General features: G+C 39.6%; 1 protein-coding gene across 2 annotated transcripts; it reads left to right on the top strand.

Moving 5' to 3' along the window:
• Positions 1–1,350: 1,350 nt before the first annotated feature.
• Positions 1,351–13,055, top strand: Mmp1 (Matrix metalloproteinase 1). 2 transcript variants are annotated; one of them, XM_065494167.1, is made up of 12 exons: positions 1,351–1,541; positions 6,579–6,708; positions 6,768–6,875; positions 7,887–8,038; positions 8,854–9,007; positions 9,067–9,215; positions 9,795–9,954; positions 10,015–10,154; positions 10,237–10,378; positions 10,438–10,619; positions 11,203–11,353; positions 12,605–13,055. In XM_065494167.1, exons 1-12 carry the CDS (start codon positions 1,440–1,442, stop codon positions 12,778–12,780), a joined length of 1,746 nt encoding a protein of 581 aa, XP_065350239.1. In that variant the 5' UTR covers positions 1,351–1,439; the 3' UTR covers positions 12,781–13,055. The 2 variants fall into 2 exon arrangements, with proteins under 2 accessions (XP_065350239.1, XP_065350240.1); XM_065494168.1 differs by lacking the exon at positions 12,605–13,055 and adding an exon at positions 11,522–11,935.
• Positions 13,056–14,370: the final 1,315 nt, after the last annotated feature.

Here is a 14,370-nt window from a genome sequence, read left to right as displayed (position 1 = left end):
AAAGCGATTTTAATAACTAAAATAAACCAACAAAAAACAGTACACTGAATTCTCTGTGAACAACGACCACTGGAAGAGGGCGTAACTATAGCGGGAATTTTAAAATAGGGGCGTGGTTTTATATAAAATTGGAAAAAGAAGGCGTGGCACGTGCCGAAAAGCGAGGGAAACCGTTAAATTTGATTATTTAAAGGAGATCTCTCAGAAATTTTAAAAAGAGGGCGTGGTCCCCCGGATATTACTAAAAATTTGACTTGGCACGTGTCGTCAAGCGTCAAGGAAAATCATGATAATATCCTGGTTAATTACAATGAATACTCTGCCAGGAATTTTGATACGGGGGCGTGGCAAATAAAAACAAGGCGTGGTACGTGAAGAAAAGCGCGGGATATCTTAAATTTTACTTCTTTTCTGAGAACTCTCCCGGGAAATCCGAAAAGGGTGTGTGATTCCCCAGAAAATTAAAAAAAGGCGTGGCACGTGCCGAAAACCGCGAGATAATTGTTAAATTTGATTATCTAACCGCAGAAATTTGAAAAGGAGGGCGTGGCTCCCGGATATTGCAAACAAATTTGACTTGGCATGTGTATTATGTCACCAAGCGCGGAAAATCTGTTTTTCTAATTAATTACTAATACTCCCGAGAATTTTGAAATACGGGGGCGTGGTTCTAAGGAAAATAAAAGCGCAGGAAATCTTAAATTTTCATCCTTTTCTGAGAACTCTCGCGGGAAATTTGAAAAGGGAGTGCGTTTCCCGAGAAAATTAAACTAAAAGGGCGTGGTGCGTGTAGCAAAGCGCGGGAAAATCTAAATATTTAACATTTTCACTGAGAAAATCGTTTGAATTTTTAAATTGGGGCAAGATTCCCGGAAAATTTAGTTAAAAAGGCGTAGCATATATATGTCATAAAACGCGGGAAAATTGTGAAATGTAACCATTTGATTGAGATTTTCAGATTAAATGATCGATTTGCTGGATTCCCAGGAACAAATTGCATATATAAAAATGCGTCATCAATATTTAAATTTGCAAAAGAAAACGTTTAACTTTTTCCAATAAGCAAATACAAGGAAAATGAAGCAATTTTCTCGCGAGCGACCTTTTGCGAAAAGCCGGCGATTTTGGCTCACAGTGAAGAGCTGCCTGGCTGACAAGGCTGTTTTTGCTCTGGTGCGAGTGTCGGCGTGCGGTGATGAAAACGATGACGCGATCGCCGCTTCGCATCGCATCGCATCGCGGCACCGAAACACACAGCTTGTTATCCCTACCGCGCGAACCAATAGCGCCGCCACTGATGCTGAGGGACACTCTCTGGTGCCTCCGCGAGTTATATGAGTGCGGAACAGGTGGTCTCGCAGCAGTGTCTCGGTCGCTGGTGAACGCTCAGGACGCTCTCACTCAATTCGCGCACCGCCTTCCATGCCACAAGGGTAACAATGCTGACCAGCACGCTGCTCCTGCCCTGTGCGGCCTGCCTCGCCCTTCTCACCTGCCAGGTCGCCGCCGCACCAGTCGTTAACTCAGACCCTCAAGCCATGGTGAGTTTGCAAAAAACGAAAATTGTTCGAGAGAGTTAAATTAGTAATTATTTTTTTAATTCGAGATGAAATTGGTCAAACAATTTAGATATTAACAATTATATTCTTAAAAAGTATATTTTTTAATTGAAATCATCGTCACAATTGATTCTTGACACTGAAACCACTATCACTTGCGGATGTGTCCAAATTACTCTCTTAATTACTTATGGCTCTAATGCGAAATACGAGCTTTCTTATCTTCCTCTTGCTTTTGACGCAGAAGTTATCATGCCCCGCAGCAGATAATCTCAGACCTTTATTTCCAACTCGTGATTAGACTTATTGAGCAAAAGCCATTGTCCTTAACTTAAAACTGAACAATTTGCTCTATTTTCAACAAGTCCGGCCTAATTTACCAATCAGCATAGCGATAACGTTAGCAATTTACGCCCACGCCTTAGAAATAATGTTCTTTGCAGTCACTGACTTTGCTTCTTTATTCCTTTCTGAGAAATGAATAATTTATTTTATAGCGCCGGCGCAATTTATTAAACGCGAGACTCTGTTTGTGTTTGTGCAAGAAGTGCGTGCTTAGAATTTTCTCGCGATCTAATTCCAACATGTGGTAGTTATCAATCCCAGCAGGAGAATGCGAAATCCTCTTGCTGTGCCCTTCAACGCTTTTTCCCCAACTTGAATCGCTCTTTGAGAGACACAGCAGGGGTCAGCGACATCTTAATCACCACTTGAGACAGACGCTCGCACCATCATAATTTCTTCGTAGAACTGTGAATTGAAAAAGTCTAATAATTGACATATATTTTAAATTGGGTCATGGAAATCCAAACGTATACGATGCGGTGACTTTGGTTTTGGTTAGTTTATGCAGGACGTGGAACACTGATGACACCAGCTGACCGGAATAAAGCGTAAAAATATTATAATTCCAACTCGATTGAAATCTGTCTGCCTCTGAGCTTGGAAATTTATTCAGAAATTTCTGCAACAGTTCTAAAAGAGATAAAATCTAAGTCAGGGTATATACGCTGCCAAGTTGCAAAGCTCTCATCTTTTCCGTCTGTCTTTCGTGCGAAAAGTCTTTCTGGCACAGAACCGCACGAGATATATTGTTTGTTTACTTGTATTTTTTATATTTATTACTGTCCGACCGCGTGAGTGTGAGAGATGAAGAAGCAATGCGACGAGCTGATATGGCGCGTACATTATTTTTTTAATTGAAATTCCAGAAGCGCGCTGCTTCTTTTTATCATGACCTTCTGGCTAGAGGGAAGGCCACTTGACCAGGAGTAACTGCGGCAACTCGCGCGCGCATCTAATTAATTAATTCATCGACACATGTGCGCCGGACAAAACACTTCATAATCGCTCGGATTCCGCACATCAACAAAACAATGCCGCCATCTGCAGAGTCCAACCGGAGAGTTCGTCGTAATTTTATTCCGTCGGCGCAAAAGGCCGTGCGTGTGTGTGTGTAGGTGTTTATGATAATTTCTGCACGCACTCTGGGGTCATATTGCAAATTAGATGTTTCGTCCCTGTCACATTCTCATTGCCAAACAGTTGTCTAGATCGAGATTGATCACAAACTGTCAACACCGAGGATTTATCAACAGACGTGTTGGCTAGAAAATTTGTTGCTTTTTGGGCAAATGGGATCGATAACATAACATTGGATATAACAATTGATACAATAAACAATTTGTTTTTATCCAAAAAGGTCCTTGCTACGGTAAAAATTCATTTTTTTCCAAATAAACTCCAAAATTTCTGGCACTTGACCACGTTTTCTTGGAAGATTTCGATTCCTCTCGTCGAGATCTATCCAACAGCGTATGAAACCTTTTAGAGAAACTCTTTTTATGCGAAAGAAAATAGGATTTCAAGTAAGGACCAATTGCTAACTATTCAGCCACTTTTCTAAAAACGTTTTACATTCAATTTTGGCTTCAACTGAATCCTAAGGGATGATTTCATGCATTGGCAACAATAATTTTTCAGGATTTTACAGTATCAATCCTCTTTAAGAATCAAATCAATTGACTAATTGATTAAATTCTTCCGCTGGCTGTCACTGTGGCGCTACTGTCTCGATCTCAGAACAGCACCATTCCCTATGATTGGTCGTAGAAACGCGTTTTTGTGGCTATAGGTTCAAACAAACAAAACCCCGTCAAAGCTTAGCAATCGAACCTCCGGTTGTTGAGTAATTGAATTTCATAACCATGTCAAGCAGACTGGAAGAGAGCGAAAAAAATGTCTAATTGATGCGGCGTTAAGGCTTTATAAATAGAACAGGAGCGTGTACGTGTACGGCACACTCGGCTGACTCTCCCTTTCATTCAGTTATTCGCTCTCATTCTCGGAATTAAAAGCAAGACGCCGGTTCGAGTTTCAATTTCACGTGTGTATATCCTTCCCATAAGTGCAGAAGCGGCTGATTTTTAATTCAATGTCATTGCTGATGGTATAATAGACAGACTGCATAGCAGTTTGGCAGGCAGCAGATGGCCAAAAGGAAGCGCATTGAGAGGCGTCCGCGGCATGAATTTTAAGTGCAAACGAGTTAAAATATAATGAATTTCTCCCTCTCACGCACGCGTGCCAAGCAGTGCCTTAACCTTAACCAGGAGTCACCTTTCGATCGCCGAGCTGTTTGAATTTGCGCTTATTTCTTTCTTTCTTTTTTTTTCTTTTCTTCTGCGGCGATCGAGTCCGTCCGCTACACATGTTAACGGAGTGAATCATGCCGTGATATCATTAGTTTGTTGCTGCTGCTTCTTATTCATTCGCCGGAGATGGTGAATCATGCCTCCTGCCGCCACTTCCACATCTCAAAAAAATGAGAACGCCGCGAGATAAATTGCTCCAGGAAGGACGACGCGCTGAGCAACTCTCCGCTGTTATGTATTTATATTTCGCTCTTTAATGCTAAGTACAACAATGAGAGAGTGTTTTTCTCATTGTTTCCTCATAACAAGGAATAGAAGTCGTAAAATTCTAAGCTGTTTTATTTGCAAAGAAGGAATTCTACTCATTGTTTATTGAGACTTTTTGATATTTATTGTGATTTTTCCGTCTCAATTTTCAATAAAATCTCTAATTTATTTTCTACATCAATAGAATTTTGTGCAAAGCTTTTGAATAATCGTCTTCCAAGGAATTATTACTAACTATGTTTTAGTCAATGTCCGCGACCAATTGTGTACATATACGAACACACGCGGAACCGACAGTAATAATTTACTTTGTTCAGTTGACTTATTTGAAGTTGCTTTGGCGCGGCCACAGAACGGCGGCGAAATATTAAAAACTTCCGCGCGCTCCATAATAACAGACAATGATGTGCAGACACGCGGATTACTCAATTGAATGGCTGCGGCGCGAGCGATTAGATCTGATTTCGAATGTAAATTAATGCGCACTTTTCTTCAGGTTTGCCTGCTGCACGCGTGTTTTCCAATCGGCATGCGTCAGGTGGATTATAGTTTATTATCCTTTCCTGCTGTGGAAAACCGCGAAATTGAACAGTTGCAACGCGGGAATTAGTCAAAAATAGTGACGGAATAGCATTTCACTTGCGTTCCATCTGATAAGACGCGTGCGCGGCTCTTGATGAAGTGTGTAATGAATATCAAATTGCCACTGAGCAAATCAAACAATGAACTTATAAATTATTTATGGTGATGCGGAGAAAACATAAAGCGCCCTCTCAGTTTCAATATAAAGTCTCTTGGCAATGAGAATGCGCGTCTTCAATTTCTTTTCCTTATGATCAAACTTGATTATTTAAAGAGGATTGATACTGCAAAGTTCTTGTTGCCAATGCATGAGCTGATCCCTTAAGGATTCAGTTGAAGCCGTAAAACGTTTTGATAAAAGTGGCTGTGCAAAAAGTTAGCAAATGGTCAAACTGTCTCCTCACTTGAAATCCTATTTTATTTCTCATCAAAGAGTTTTCCTTGAATAGGTTTTACACGTTTTGTTGGACAGATCTCGACGAGAGGAATCGAAATTTGCCAAAAAATGTGGTCAAGCGCTGCAAATTTTGGAGAAAATTTTATAAATTTGAATTTTTACTGTAGAAATGTATTTTTTTATTATTGGAAATTGTTGAGCAAATTGTTTATCGATCAACTGCTTATAGCGTATAAAATATATCATTTTAATTAAATAATAATAACAATAACATAGAGGGTGTTCACAACTGCTTATTGGCAACTTCACACAAAGTTCAAGTATTTTGATCACTTCCAGTTCTATAGTCGCAGCTGGTTATGATTGAATTTCCCACCATTTACTTAATCAAGAGAGATATTTAGGTGGTGATATCATCCACCTAGATAACATATAGCTGCGCTCTTTCGTAATTAAAGCAAAATAATTTCGATCCCCTTTATTTCATTCTGTGGGCGTCCTAGTTTTGATTCGTCTGTTTGACTTGACGAAACCAACGGCACGATCTCGACTCCTACCTGATTTGTTGTTTGCCTTAGTCTGCTGTGTAATTTGTGTGTACAAATAATGCAATGCGTGTCTCTCAAGGGAGTGCCCTTCCTTTATCTTATCTACTCAAGCCGCGGCTCACATGTTGCTTCCTAGATTCCATAATAAGCGGAGATGAAAGAGCTCGTCTGCTCATCATCATCATCGCACCTTGGCCACTGAATAAATACAAAAGTCTTAGGTGTAATTACGCAAATAGATTCCTCGCGAACAAACTCGTACAGGGAAAAGATGGGCTGCAGGAAGCAGGAAGAGATCTGTGCCAATTTGATTTATTTTAAATTTGGAAATAGGCGATCACTCGAAGTTGTTTTTATGTTGAGAAAAATAAAACCAGGCTTCATCCTCGTTGTTTCAATTTCGACATGATTAGAACGTATACTTGATAACATCGAAACTGGACTAAATTAAAACAACGAGGATGAACCCTGGTTTTATTTTGTTTTTCTCAACTTGATTTATTTTATGGCTTTATTTAGGCCTGATGATAATTAGTTTTTTTTCTAATTGTCGCATGTGTTTTTGTTTCAGTTTTATTTAAGTCAGTTTGGCTACCTCAACGCGAATCTTAAGAATCCAGGTTCTGGCAACTTAATCTCAGAAGAAGCATTGGTCAGCGCGATAAAGGATTTTCAGGCATTCGCTCAGCTAAATATCACAGGCGAGTATAGAGCTGCAGAATAAACCCTGGATTTCATAACACAAAGAATTGCATCGCAGGTGTGATGGACGATGAAACGAAAGAAGTGATGAGCATGCCAAGATGTGGCGTCAGAGACAAAATCGGCACTGCAGGCCGCGCCAGGAGGAGAAGATACGCCCTGCAAGGTGAGAAAGCGTCTAAATTTCGCAGCCTTGAGTTTGTTTGCGCTGTTTCAAATTTATTCGAATACATTTTCGGGATGAAATAGAAGAAAAAAGTCATAAAAAGCCATTGGTCACAATCTGGCGGTGCGTGTGCAAATCTGAATTGCACGGCAATGGCAATGGCACAAAAGCAAACGCTGCAGCAGCGGTGCCACATTTAGCTTCCGGTTGGACACAAACCCTGCCCGGCAGGCAGGCAGGCAGGCGCGCTCAAGCGGCACGCAATCCAGGGACACTGGCTATTCACTCACAGCCGCGCTTCGTGACGAAATTCGCGGCTAATTTCATCTGACCGCTCTGAAAAAGCTGCAATTTTAGAAAATTGTCCGTACAGCATTTTGAAATCGCTTAAAAAGGAAAGGGAAGCGGCATTAAACTCAATTGTGATGACTCCTCGCCTCGTGACGAGTAGAATTCAAGATTTTATGACAGAATTTCCTGTTCGGGGTGCACTTCGCACGGAAACGCATCATATAAAAGAAATAAAAATAAGTATTTGGCGGATTATGTCTTTTCGTGTTGTGCGAACGAAGAAAGCGCGCTCGGCAGCAGTTGCAAAGCTTTAAGAGTAATGACGCGCTGCACCCATTTTCATTTCCATTATTGGCAATCGCCGCCACCCCCATCGCCAACCCCAATATATCAATCCGTTATTCGAGGGGGGCGGCTGGCCGATCTGCCTGCCGGCCGCCTATTTTTATTGTCGTTTCTCTCTTTTTCGTGCGTGTGCGAGGGAGACTCACGAGTTATTTTTCCTGATTTTTGGCACCCCCCGTTAATCCGCATTTGTTTCACCCCTCGCAATCGCCACCCCATCTATCGGAAACTATCTTAGGCGCAGCTATTTCACGCCGGAGAAGCGAAGGGTGTACGATCTGCACCTGGTGTTTTCAACTTTTTGACGGATATTCGATCCTTTTCCTGGCATCATTCAATGGGTCCCTTTTTTTCACGTATTTTTTTATTTTGCAGGCAGCAGGTGGAGAGTGAAGGCATTGACCTACAGAATATCGTCGTACCCGCGCAATGTAAAGCGGTCGGAGGTGGATGCTGAGTTGGCCCGAGCTTTTAACGTTTGGTCCGAGTACACAGATCTCACTTTCACGCCAAAAGCCTCTGGACAGGTGAGCCAGCTCGCTTCGCTTAAAAGATGACAATGAAACTATACATAGAAGGATTCGGCAGGAGAAAAAAAATATAAATCCTTAAAGGGGGATATTTTTTATTTACTGACGAATTTTACGAGAAGGTAAAAAATCTCGCTGTCGGAAATTGAATTTTGAAGCTAGTTTTCATTCAATTAATGTTGTGATATTTTAAAAATAGACTCTAATTAACTAGAAAAATCTATCGGTGGGGTCAGTTTTTATTTTCTGGCAAATTCCCTAAATTCACCAGTTAATGGCGCCAAAGGTTTTTCCATTTTACTAATCTTCCGCTGTGATTAAAGACTCAATATCCTGCTGCTAACGCATTCTGCTTCTTGAATTATTTCTTTCGACGTGCTGAAAACAAAAAACCGTCCAGCCATTCGCCGTAGAAATGTCGGAAAATAATTTTTTATTTAAAAAATCGTGGTTTTCTAGATTCTACGGCGAGTAGCTTAACCGATTTTGGTTTTCAGCACGTCAAAAGAAAACATTTTAAGTGAAGAATGCACAGTGGCAGGATTGAGTTTGAAATCGAAGCACAAAGTGGCTTAAAATCCAAAGCATACGGTGGCGCCTTCGAACACTAAGGGCTGACGCAATTTGTTAATTTGTAGAGTTTTTCCAGGAAATTAATGATCCATTTATTTATTTGTCTCATTTAACAGTGCCCACAATCCAAATTTCAGCTAATTCGAGCATAAACTGTATTTTTAAGCCATAATTTTCTTAAAATTTCCTATGCTACGAGTTTCCTAATTTAATTTATTTTTAAAAAAAATCCATTCCAGGTTCACATTGATGTGAGGTTTGCGAGGGGCGAGCATGGTGACGGAGACCCATTCGACGGGCCTGGCGGCACCTTGGCTCACGCCTATTTCCCCGTGTACGGAGGAGACGCTCACTTCGATGACGCAGAGTCGTGGACTTTTAGAAGTTACCGAGGTAATTAATCTTTACAGCTTAGTTCCAACTGTTTGTCTTCACGATTCACACCTTTCTAGGAACAAATCTATTCCAAGTGGCAGCGCACGAGTTCGGTCACTCGCTGGGTCTGTCGCACTCTGACGTCAGAGCCTCCTTGATGGCTCCCTTTTACAGAGGATATGATTCATCCTTCAAGCTGCACGAAGACGACATCCAAGCCATACAGGCACGACCAATTTTATTGCCCTCTGACAAAAAATCCTTTATAAAATTGAGGAAAAGGCTAAATTCACCTGTGTTTGAAGCCTCCAAAAGATAACGATTCGATTTTAATACACTTTCGCTGCGATTTCAGACTAAAATCCTATCACTGCGCATTTATCACTTAATATGTTTTCATTTGAAGTGCTGAATACCAAAATCGGTCAAGCCACTCGCTGTAGAATCGTGAAAAACACTATTTTTTAGAAATAAAATCAAAAGAAACCACTGGCGCCATTTATTGGTGGCTTCAAACCCTAACGTTTTACGCAACTGGTGGTTTTTATAAATTTTTGGGAAAATTGGCATGTCTCCCGACTGTAAAATCACAATTTATTCCAAAAATTAGATAATTTTTCCTCAAAATTCGCACACAATTGGATAAATCGCAACAAGATGGATTGAAATCAAGCGAAAAAATAATTTATAATTGTTCCCCAGTAATGATTTAAGAGAGAAACTGTAGCAAAATTACACAAACAATCTTCAAAAATGCAAAGTATCCTTAATTGTCCATCTTTTAACCTTATCGATTTTATTTCAGAGCTTGTACGGCACTGGAAAGAGCAAAAACAAGCGACCTGCAAGTGCTCAGGTGACCGAGGCGCCTGAGAAGACGATCCCGAACGACCCTGAGCTGTGCAGGTCTGGAATCAAGATCGACGCCATTTTCACCGAGTCGAGCAGCACCTACTTGTTCAAAGGTATGTCTCTGAATAAAACATATATTTGAGCAATAATAATTATACTGATTTAATTTGCAGGTGACAACTACTGGAAGCTGACCGAAGACGGAGTGGCCGCTGGATATCCCAGGTCGATTTCCTCAGGGTGGCCAGGTCTTCCTGGAAGCATCGACGCCGCGTTTACTTACAGCAAGAATGGAAGGACGTATTTCTTCAAGGTATAAATTCCTCAATAATAATTATCGCAATTGGAATTTATTTTCGTAACATTTTTCTTATCATTGCATTGACTCATTAAAGGGCTCTCAGTACTACCGGTTTTCCGGAAAAACCATGGATGATGGATATCCTAAGATGATATCTGATGGCTTCCAAGGAATTCCATCCAGCGTTGACGCAGCCTTCGTTTGGAGCGGAAATGGAAAAATCTACTTCTTCAAAGGTACGCAGGAATTTCAAAATGAATGTTTTAAAATAAATTTATAATCTTTTGCGTTGCAGACGGCCAGTTCTACAGATTCGACCCGACTGCAAAGCCGCCAGTGAAGTCGACCTACCCCAAACCAATTGCTAACTGGGCTGGAGTGCCTGACAACCTCGACGCTGCCCTTCAGTACACAAATGGATACACGTATTTCTTCAAGGGAGGACAGTACTACCGATTCAACGATAGAACATTCGCCGTGAGTTTAAAAGTTTTCGGCTAAAGTAATCTTCAAGAGTTATTAAACAATTTCTCCCCCTTTTTTTAACAATTACAATGATATTTGCAATTTGTCTGGGTATGGCAATGTATGGAAGGCAAAATAGCCCTGCAGAACCATAAAAAAAATAATTTTTATTTAATAATTTTATTTTAAACTAAAGTATTTAATCTGTGTCTCTAATGCTGCCAGGTCATATTGTTTACATGAGAGATTTAATATCGATCTGCAACTTTAAATATTTTCAGTGTTGTTTGGAAAAATCCAAATTGCTTTTCTGGAAAATCAGAGTGAAATTTGTAGAGACGAAATTGATAAAATCGTGAAAATCTCGAGTTCTAATGCAGCTAGAAACTTAAGGGTAGTTCCAGCAATAAAATATGCATTATGATTTTTTTTTAAAATCGCTAAACTGGTCAAAAAATTCACAACACAGATTTCTTCAATTCGTCAATAATTTAAATAAAATTGAGCTAAGGAGAAATATACAATTATTCTTCTCACATTATAAGACATCTATTTGATTAAAATAAAATAACCAATCATCATAATTTTATTTCAGGTGGACTCAGCAGATCCGCCATTCCCAAGGGCCGTCGGTCCGTGGTGGTTCGGATGCAACACAATGAACAACAGAGGAAGCGGAATGATGCAGCACCCTTTGATGAAGAACAACACGAGTCCTCAGGAAGGAGACTTTGTTTTAGACACAGGTGAATATTTCCGGCCACCCATGCCTCATTACCACGATCCTCCAGACTATCATGGATATCATGCTGGTTATCATGCGCCATATAACTATTTCAATTTTTACGACTACTAAGTTATGTGTTATATTCGTTTTTCCTAAATTATGTAAAATTTAATTTCTGCTCTTTCAGGCCCAAAAGGACGTAGTCATTAACGCAATGTAAAAACTTGGGCTTCTTTTCTATACCTTGGCTCTTCCCTTCGCTGAATTCGCTCTCTGATACTTTCTTAGAACTGCACACATTTCCGAAAAGTAGAGAAAATCACCGCACACTTGCTCTCTATCTTCTCTCTCAACGCATGCTCAAAGGCTCTAGAGTTTACACGTACAATTAGTGGCTGTGCATTCAGAGTACACTGGAATTTTATTTTTTATTTTTGGTCGCTCAAAATTTGCATGGTGTGTTTCCTCCTCTTCTGCTTGCAAAGTTAAATTTATTTATTCAAATGTACAACCATTATTATTGTGATAATACTGTAAATTAATGATGATGTAAATAGAACAAGACAATAAAATTAAACAGAGTTTCCATACGACTCCATCATTCTGAAGAATAATTGAACAATTCGCACACCATTAGATAGATTGAAATCTAGCCTAAAATCTTCAAAGACCATTTTTGACGAAGTTTCTGAGCACATTAATCGATTCTTGAGGGCCGAATTAGGTGAAGTGGATATTTTTTCCGACCAAAAAGTCTAGCGCGACGTGCGAACTTTTTTTCCCGCCAAAATAATGTGAATGCGAGAACTGAGAGCTGGCTGGATGTGACAAAGAAGTCATTCGTACAGGCGGTTTCTACAAGTGTTCAAACCATCTTCTCGCATTCAAATTGTTTTGGCGGGAAAAAAGTTTGCACGTCTTGCTAGACTTTTTGGTCGGAAAAAAGATCCATTTTACCTAATTCGACCCTCAATAATTGATTTGTGTGCTCAGAAACTCCGTCAAAGAGGATCTTTTACTCTTAACTAAAACAATTTAATCTCTCTAACCGTTCGAAGAATGCATATTTAACATATTGTCCGCAACCTGCCGTGCTTCCGAGTGGAGCAGGTTGCATAAGTGCAGTTCCGTGACAAATAACCACTGCCATTAAGGCTGCCTCGCAGTCTTCTCACTCAGGAAGGAGAATCCATATTTATATTTTTAACACTATCTCGCACCTAATTAGCCTTGTAAGTGACGCACACTTCCTTCTCTTCTGCACATTTAGATAATTACCAAAGCGGGCGGACGAAGAAGGACGCGCCGAAGAACCAGGACGCGCCCGCTGAGTTCATCCAAACGGAGATGTCGGCGTCGCATTTGGTCGACGCGGCGCCGTCGCTGAGCCAAAGCGTGCTGCTGTGCGCCCTCAGCCTGACGTTGGCAGCGCTCAACCTGGCCTGAGACTGATTGCAATACAAACTGAGAAATCAAAAAATTCAAATTGTGCGCGGCGAAAGTCATTACGCTAGGAGGTGAGGTGAGGGAACTCGCCTCGCCGACAGCTCCGAGTTTTCTGAATGGTGTGATTTCCTACTTAACAGTGGTTTCGAGTGGAAAGTCTTTATGAAGACCATTTTTGTAATTAGTTTTATATATAACTCTAAACGCGAGACATGTACATTTTTGTATAAGCAATCTAATTTTTTTAAATAAATAACTTTAATTATTTTTAAGTATTTGCTCTTTGTGTTTTTAATATAATACTTGATTAAATAATTTTCAAATGATGCAAAATAGACGTTTTTCGGCAACTTCGGCACATAATTCTAACGACAGGGAGTGTTTCACCGAATGCTCAAACCAAAAACAGATTTTTTTAAAATGAAAATGACGCAATTTAGAGCAGAAACAAGTCTTTTTACTGGCAGATTACGATAAAATATACTCATTTTAAAAGGGTTTAAGGGATAATTTTGGAACCAATTTTAATTATAAAATTTTGGAAAATTATGGATTTTGGAATTTTTAAAATGTACTTAAAAGTTGTCCCAAGACATTTGAGAACTTCTAAGTGGTGTTCATATTTTTTTTCTAGAAAATTGACTTAAAATTTGAAAAAAAATCCAGATTTTTCGATAATTTGGGGTTTTTGCACCTTCAAATCTCGGGATCTAACCGTCAGAATTTCAAAAACTAACCACCGTTAGACTCGTCTTGACCTTCCCTGACCAGCTAAAGCGTTTAAGAGGTGCTAATTCCTTTCACACACCCCCAAATTACTAAATTTCAACTCCCTTGAAAATAAAGTTTATTTTTTCTATTAAAATTGTAGCACGGGGTTGAAAAGGGTAAAGATTAAGCACCCATTAATACTTTCGCTATCTAGGGGAGGTCAATACGAGTCTAACGGTGGTTAGTTTTTGCAATTCTGATGGTTAGAACCCGAGATTTGGAGGTGCAAAGAACCCCAAAAAATCAATAAGCGGAATTTCTTGAAATCTAAAAGTAAATATCACAAAAGTGTACACACATCACTGGACAATATTTGAGCAAATTTTGAAAAACTGTAGCATTTTACCAAAATTTTAATTCGTAACCAAAATCAACAATGGTGATCTTTAGCTTTGACCTAGGACGTCCAATTTGGTGTCAGTTCAATCGGGCTCGGCGAGAGGAATCCAAAACACACTTTACTTTTGAAATTGCATCGCAGAAAGATGAGATGCTGAGGTCTCAAAGTTCTAAATTTGTCCTGAAATGTAAAACCCGTAAAAAATAATAATGAGTGGAGATATATTTTATGATGCAATATTTTCTATAGCGCAGGTAGATAATTTGGTGCTATTTCGTTAACTTTATCAAAACCGACGAAAATTACAAATTATTAAACTTTAAGCCAGGTATCAGTTTAGTAACCTTTTGATATACATCAGTGTTATCGTGTAAATAAATTTGTTCTATTAGAAATGACAATGATGTAGAGATTTAAGTTACAATTTCCAAAATTTTAACAAGAAGAACAAGGTAAGATAGTTTTTAAATTAAATTGTA

Source organism: Cloeon dipterum, chromosome X (assembly GCF_949628265.1).
Source record: "Cloeon dipterum chromosome X, ieCloDipt1.1, whole genome shotgun sequence".
Classification (NCBI taxonomy): Eukaryota; Metazoa; Arthropoda; class Insecta; order Ephemeroptera; family Baetidae; genus Cloeon; species Cloeon dipterum.
The sequence above is the reverse complement of the archived record's forward strand: the minus strand, read 5'-3'. Positions and strand labels throughout refer to the sequence as shown.